The sequence below is a fragment of the Grammomys surdaster genome, unplaced genomic scaffold (assembly GCF_004785775.1).
Source record: "Grammomys surdaster isolate TR1022 unplaced genomic scaffold, NIH_TR_1.0 136, whole genome shotgun sequence".
NCBI classification, from domain to species: Eukaryota; Metazoa; Chordata; class Mammalia; order Rodentia; family Muridae; genus Grammomys; species Grammomys surdaster.
The window spans coordinates 15,611,771-15,619,195 of record NW_021604594.1 but is presented as its reverse complement, the minus strand read 5'-3'; the positions used below and the strand labels follow the sequence as shown (position 1 = coordinate 15,619,195).

At 45.3% G+C, this 7,425-nt stretch overlaps 1 protein-coding gene across 1 annotated transcript in view; it reads left to right on the top strand.

Moving 5' to 3' along the window:
* The first annotated feature begins 1,267 nt into the window (after positions 1-1,267).
* The window catches only part of Cers6 (ceramide synthase 6), a 242,045-nt gene continuing 235,887 nt past the window's right edge, over positions 1,268-7,425 (top strand). The window contains exon 1 of the mRNA XM_028762983.1: positions 1,268-1,566. Within this exon, the coding sequence (XP_028618816.1) occupies positions 1,397-1,566 (170 nt within the window). The 5' untranslated portion in view covers positions 1,268-1,396. The remainder of the gene's footprint in view (positions 1,567-7,425) is intronic.

The window sequence follows — 7,425 nt, the reverse complement described above, 5'->3', positions numbered from 1 at the left end:
GCTAGGGACTGAATGTTTGTGTTCTCCCCAAACTCAATGCACTGGCATTTGGAGGCTAAGCCCTTGGGATGTAATTAGCTTATGAGGATGAAACTTTGGGATGTAATTAGCTTACCAGGGTGAAGCCTTGGTTAGTGCCCTAGTTAAGATGATACCAGGGTGCATTCTCTCTGTCTCTGCAACAAGAAATTCTCTGAGAAGACAATCACCTGTCAGGAAAAGTCCAGGAAGGGTGTCTTTGCCACACACTAGATTCCCTAGACTAACCTTGGCTTTGGACTTTGCCTCTGGAAGTATGAGAAATACATTTTCATTGATTGAGCCATATGTCAAGCAGCCTGGATTAAGGCAGGAACTAACCTTTGCAATCACAGCGGACCTTGAGTGATTTCAATGGGTGGGGAAGGCATAAATGGAAGCTCAATAAAGAACAGGAGGTGAGAATCCGGAGGCCTTGGTTTAAACGGAGGGAGAGAAGGAACAAATACCTTTCCCCCATTATCTACCAAGTCAAACTGTGGTTCCCACAGTATTTTCAGAGGTTACTGGACCAGTTTCCCATAACGCTGCTGTAACTATCTGCTGTCACCATCACCAAGCAATTCATGAATCAATCATAAATGCCTAATGTCTTGTGCTACTTCATAAATCAAAATTAGGGGCCTGGTTCCTTGGGGAGCGAGCTCAAAGAGAAGCAGTAGTGTAAAACGTGGCAAGAAGGTCAAGGAGGGGGTGAGGCTCGGGTCGGAGGCAGAAGTCTCTTGCCAAATCATCCAAGCCCAGTTCCTGATTTTCTTTTAGCACTGGAGAGGATGATCCTTTCCCCTCCCACTCCTTCCTCCTTTGCCTTTGCGCCCCCTACTTCTTCTTCTGAGGTTCTTTTTCAGCGCAGGGCTCTCTCGCTGGAAGCTCGGCCCCTGCCAGGCTTCTTTTCGCCTCCCTGCGCTCAGGAAGAGGACAAGAGCGTAGAAACTCCAATGGGGCACGAGCCAGAACTCCAATGGGAGTTCTGACTAGGTGTGACCCAACTTAGGGCTGGGACAGAGGTGCGGGAAACGCTCCAGGTGCGGGTCCGGAGCCCGAGCCCGGCCCGCAGCTCCCAGGGCGTGGGCGAGCCGGCCGCGTGTGCCTCGGTGCTTGACAGGAACACTAGCCAATCAGGGCGTGCGGCCAGGCTGCCACGTGACAGGCGAGGCGGCCCTTTTCCCAGCGCGGCCAGAGGGAGGAGTGGAGCGGATCGCCGAGCCTGAGAGTGCAGCGGCCGCGGAGGAGGCGGCGGCAGGCAGAGCGGCAGCAGCACAGGCTCCCGGCCAAGCCAGCGCGCATCCCCAGTGCCCTGCGCTGCAGAGAGCTCGGAGGAGCGCGGGAGCAGCGACACAGGAGTGGACAAAGCAAGATGGCAGGGATCTTAGCCTGGTTCTGGAACGAGCGGTTTTGGCTTCCGCACAATGTCACCTGGGCAGACCTGAAGAACACAGAGGAAGCCACCTTCCCGCAGGCGGAGGACCTCTACCTCGCCTTCCCCTTGGCCTTCTGCATCTTCATGGTGCGGCTCATTTTCGAGAGGTAAGAAGGGCCGGAGTGCCTGCTCTCCTGCACACACGCACACGCGTGCACACTCGCCTGCTCCGTGGCGCACGCCCCCGCGCTTGGGCTCACACCTCCCAACCTTTGTGTTCACTGTGGGGTCCCCGATCTTTCGGCCGGGCTGGCTTCTAGGAGCTAGAGAGGGTCCAACTCGAACGCGGATTTCCTCCGGGGCGCCACGAAGGGGCGGCGGGGCGCTTGGTCACCGCCCGCGCTCCTCCTTTCCCGGCTTCCTCCTCCTAGAGAGGGTCGGCGAACAAAGGTGAGCGGAGGCTGGCCGCGGGGAAGCGCTGCGCCGGGGGCTCGGCCGGTTCTCTCAGAGCCGCACTAAGCGCTTCCAGGCTGGGCTTCTCCTCCGAGGCTCGCCGCCACCCACCTGACAGCCTGGAACGAAGGGGACGCGCGGCCCGGAGGGAGGAGGAGCGCACACACTTCCAGCCCTTCCACTCCAGCACGCACGCGGGCCGCGCTGCAGAAGAATTTGCCCGGACCTTTGGCTTCTTCTTGCTCCCTGACTTCCATCCGTGACACCGAGTTTTAGGCCCTCGGTCCTGGGAAATGGGTGACGACAGCACTCCGGATCGTTACTGGTTTCTTTAAAAGAGGGCAGAACAGGACCGGTGCCCCTCGAAATAGTCATTTGAATCGATAGTAGAACCCCGTGACTAATCATAAGCTTCTTGCTGGTACCGGAAGACACTTGAAATGTTAAAAGAATTGTCACATAATTCTTGGTATGAGTCCTCGATTTGGTTAGATCTCACCATTGTATCCGCACACAAACTTGTGTTACTCTCATTGAGTCAGCCATAAGTCATGGTACTAGATTTTGCCTGCTGTGCATTCAACACTCACTCGTGAAACAGTATCGGCACCGCACACTTTTTTCTTTTTACTAAAAAAAAAAAAAAAAAAAAATTGCCTTTCTCTTTCCTCCTCCCAACCCCAATCATCAGCGAAGGCTGAGTTCTTAGATCGCAAATACCCATTTCTACTCCAACCTCTCTTCCTTGCCTCCAGCTCACCTTGGCTGTTTCTCAGGCTGCTGCTGTTGTCTTGTTTACTCTTGCTTTGCCTAAAACCATTATCAAACATGTCAGGATGTATCTTTTGTGTCTTTTGTTGCCTGAAATAGCAACAAAGCTTCCTTGGAACAAAAAAGTATGTTTTGTTCTAAGGAAGGTGTATTTTTCAATGGGCAGTGTTGTTGATTGTGAACTAAGTCAGCTGTTGCCATGCTGAAATTGACTCGCACAAAGGGACAGCCTCTATTTTAAAAGGATTGGAATCCGGTGCAAATATGTCATTGATCCAGCGCTGAGTCTCACTGTGACAAAGCTGATGCGAGTGAAGGCTGCAAGTATTTACCCACAGAAAATAGGAACTCAGGTCCAACCTTGCCATTTCTGCAAAGACAAGCTGACTTTCAGGAATAATAACAGACTGTTATTATTATTGTTATTATTATTGTGCAGACACAGTATAGCCAGGGCTCCACAGGCAGTTGCTGGATGATACCCGATGAAATCTGTGTGGATTCACTTTTGGGTACCTACTTTAAAGGAAATCTTTAGTTGAAGATCTTGGAGAACATTCAAAACCAAGGCAGCTCATGAACCATATGTGAAAGCTACATTTCCTCAACATTTTCTCTCTTTCTGGTTCTGGGCTCTTAAGTTAGGTTTGGAAAATATTGAAGATAGCTTGGTTTGTGCTTGGCTTTCTTTGTCTTCACACACACATACACACACACACACACATGCACGCACGCACACGCATGCACATGCACACACACACCCCTGATGTAATATCAGACTTAAGGTTCAGTTTTCTTTTTCCAGAAATATTTTTCTTCCTAGCATAATCTAATGACTTAAGAATTTATACAAAGGGATCAGCAAGCAAGTAGTGGGGTGTGTGTGTGTGTGTGTGTGTGTGTGTAAGAGTAAAGGAGATTTAATGGAATGTCTAGGAAGTGAATAATGACTCTTTGTCACCCTTGTGCAGTGGGATGCTGCTGACTTGTGGAGGATAACTACTTTGTTTCTTTCTTCTATGGTTATGACATGTAACTTTAACTATTCAGGCCCAGGTCTCTAAAAGTCAGAGAGCAATTACATCTGGAGTGAGAGATTCTACATTTTTGGGGTTTTATCAAACTCAAAGTACACAGTCTGCTTTTCAACCTGTGGTATGCATCTTGCCTGTGTCAGTGTAGCCGAGCCAGACCATATTGTTAATCTCCCATTAAGAAAAGTCAGTAACGTTTTTGCAGAATTACACACTTGAATGTGTCTTGAGTATGAAACATTTCTCTCCACACAGGAAAGCGCTGATGAGTTGACTGAGTTGGGTCTTATCAATTGATGTGTTGGGTCTTACCAATTGACTAGCTCCATCTTTTCATTTTTTTTTCTGCCACTGTTGGGGTGTGACAGAGGAGGCAGTAATGGCTAGGGCATGTCATTTTACAACAGCATATGGAGAACAGTATGGTGTCCCCGCATGGCTGATTAAAAATAGAGCAGTCTAAGGTCACTGACTTGAGCCTGTGAAACACCCAGACCTCCCCGGCTGTTAGTAGCAGCCTTGTGCCAACCTTAGCCCTGGGGAGAAATGGAATGAGCCAGTGTACTTATAACCCTATTAGCAGAGTAAAACTGTTGAAAAATACCATCTCTTCATGCTTTTAATCCCAGCACTGGGGAGGCAGAGCCAGGTGAAATCTCCGAGTTTCAGGCCAACTTGTTCTACAGAGCAAGTTCCAGGATACCCAGGGCTACACAGAGAAACCCTGTCTCAAAAATAAAACAAATCAAAAGAATGAAAATTGTAGTGTCTCCCATTATATTACATTGATGACTTGATGATGGGGAAAAAAGATACTCGATAATATAAAATTATCATATATTCCATGTCTTGATTTACCGCTTGTTCCAGTTCTTCAGACTGTCCCTGGGAATCGTACAAAGGCTTCTTCCAACTTCACTTTCTAAAAAATGTGTCATACATGAGAAATTAAAGTTTGGTTGAGTTCCTGATTAGAAATAAAACTTCTTGGAATTATCCTTATGAAAGGCAACTTTACTGTATTTTCTTCTTGGATTTAAGAGAGATGCAGACAGTTCTGACCACAATCAGAACAGCCAAGTCCTAGTGGGCATGTATTTCTGGCTTGATCCCGATCCTGCTGTAGATCTGTTTATTCTTCAAAACCAAATGGCCATTGTAAGATGTCCTTTAGTTGTTGTTACTTACAGCATAGAAAGTTTCTTATTTTTATTCTCTCCACATAGACTGACAACAAAAAGTGTATTTGTGTGGTAAAGTGTACTGCAGTGCGAGAAAATTCCATCACACATGAGCAAACAGACCTATAACCTGAGAGATTTATTTTTTCTCATTTGAGTATTTATTCTTTGGAGTTCTTAAACAGTGTGCACAATATTATTTGACACAGTTGCCTTCCTAAGTAATAGATCTTAAAAAGACATTCCTCCTAACTAAAACTTGGTCCACCTTGACCTCTGTCTCTAGTCTCTTGTACTCTGGAGCTTCTAGTAACTTACACTTTACCTTCTGCTTATGTGATAGTGATCGTGTAAGGTTGGAAGACGTGTGTGTATGTGTGTGTATGGATAAATATATCTATATGTATATATATATACATATGCGTGTGTGAAGATTTATATTTACTTATATGTGTGTATATGTATATATGTGTGTGTATATGTACATACATGTGTGTATATATATGTGGGTATACATATCTGTGTATATATGCATGTATTACACACACACACACACACATATATATAAATTTATATATATATAAATGTATGTATTTATATGAACATATGGTATTTGTTCTCTAAATATCTGGCTTATTTTATCTCACATATGTTACAAATGAAAGACATTCTTTTCTTAAGGTCAGCGAGTGCTCCATTTTGTGTATATAACTTATTTCTCCATCTATCTGTTAGCAGATACTTAACTGGATGAATGTGGCTGTTACCAATCATGATGCAACGGCAGTGGTGTACAGCTAGCTCTTCACTGCTTTCAAGTCTTCTGGATATGAAAAGATGGGGGTGGGTGCTGGCTGCAGGGTAGGGCCCATACTTTACCTTTCCTTCCAAATCTCTTGACTCTTGTGGATCTCCCATATTTGAAGATTACTAATTATTATCTCATGGGACTCTGGGAGAAGTTAGCCATTATGTTTTGGGAAGCAGAAATAAGCCTTCTCAGAATAAAGAGGATTTTTTTTTGTTTATTTGTTTATTTATTTTTGTAGAAATATTCTAGTCGATCCTTTTAAAAGTGTTTTTCTACTATGTTTTAGAACAAAAGACTCATTTGGGGTGTTATCACTTAGGCTCCAAAACGTTACACTATTCCTGACTAATCAAAAGGAAACTTCTACAGAGAAAACAGTGGTTTGATCTCTTTGGGAACTCTTTTTGTTGGAATCCAGAGTTGAGCTAACATCTGACTGGGTGAGAGAGTAGTAGCTCACGCCTGACAGGGTGGCTCTCAGTGCCACAGCATGTGAGGAGTGTCATTCTTCAGGCGTTGACCCCCAGCCCAGATCCAAAGTGCTCAGATCTAAAAGGGCATTGTCTTCCCAAACCATCAAGGCCCAGGTGGCTTAGTTTTGTGGAAGGTGATTCTAGCTAGCGGGGCTTTTCTTGGGGTTTTTCTTAAGTCTGTGCCTTGCTGATGAATCAAGTAAGGGCACCTGAGCCCTTACTTGGGCAGAGGAACTGATGGAGTAGGGTGGTGTGTTTGGGTCGGGGAAGTTAGAGAAGGACTAAGCACGGAAACATACCGGAGCCTATTTACAGCCAGTACTGACAGGTGTTACTATAATGAAGTGCAGGTATTCACAGACACAGTTCAGAAGAGAGGGCTAACCTTCACAGGAGCATTTTCTCTGCGTGAACTCAGGGTTAGATATTAAACTCTGTAAATGTACCTTACTTAGCTTATTAGGTCAATGGTGTTCCAAGAGATTAAAACTATATACACCTGCTGTGTCACAGACAGATGTAAGAACTAAGCTGGGTTCTCACACAAAGAGATTCTGGATTGTGGTTTTTTACCTGGGTTGGGAAAATTGTATTACCATGGATTCTTTTTTTCTTTTTTTGTGGGTAAACAAATAAAATGGACAATATTATTTGAAGAAGTTTAGCAAGAGTTTTCATTCAGTAAAATAAAAGATCTGTATTATAATGGTGTGCTAATTCAGCTGTTTGTAACAGGCTGAGCTGGGGGTAAAAGGTCTGATTCCCTTCTTAGTGTGCAGTGCATTGGGACGGTAGGGGAAGTCTGTGAAAAAACCTGACACTACCACAAATGACCTTCTGACCTTACATGTTACCAAACCAGGGCCCAGGCTCCACTGGGGGTTTTCTGTGAGCCTCTCTGTTCCCTGTGGGCAGGGAGGGCTGCAGAGTTCCTCTCTGGAGTTCCTAGCTTGCAGGGTATTTCAGAAGTAGTTGTTTGTGGAAATGGAGTTTCAGATGAATTTCTTCCGTGGCTTTGCTAGGCGTCCCCATGTCTTCCCTAAGGTGCCTGTCTAAGCCTTGTTGACAAATGCTGGAGCCCACGCACTCACTGCATGTGGAATGCTTTAAGTTTATTAAGTTTACACTTCTCTGCCAGGGTGGGGGGATATGGAGGATCCTCACCTGCTCAGAGAAGGGGAGGGGGAAGGGAGAAGGATTATGGGAGGGGGTGACCAGGCAGGAGGCAGTGAGCAGGATGTAAAATGAATAAGTAAAAAATAAAATAAAATAAAATAAAATAAAATAAAATAAAATAAAATAA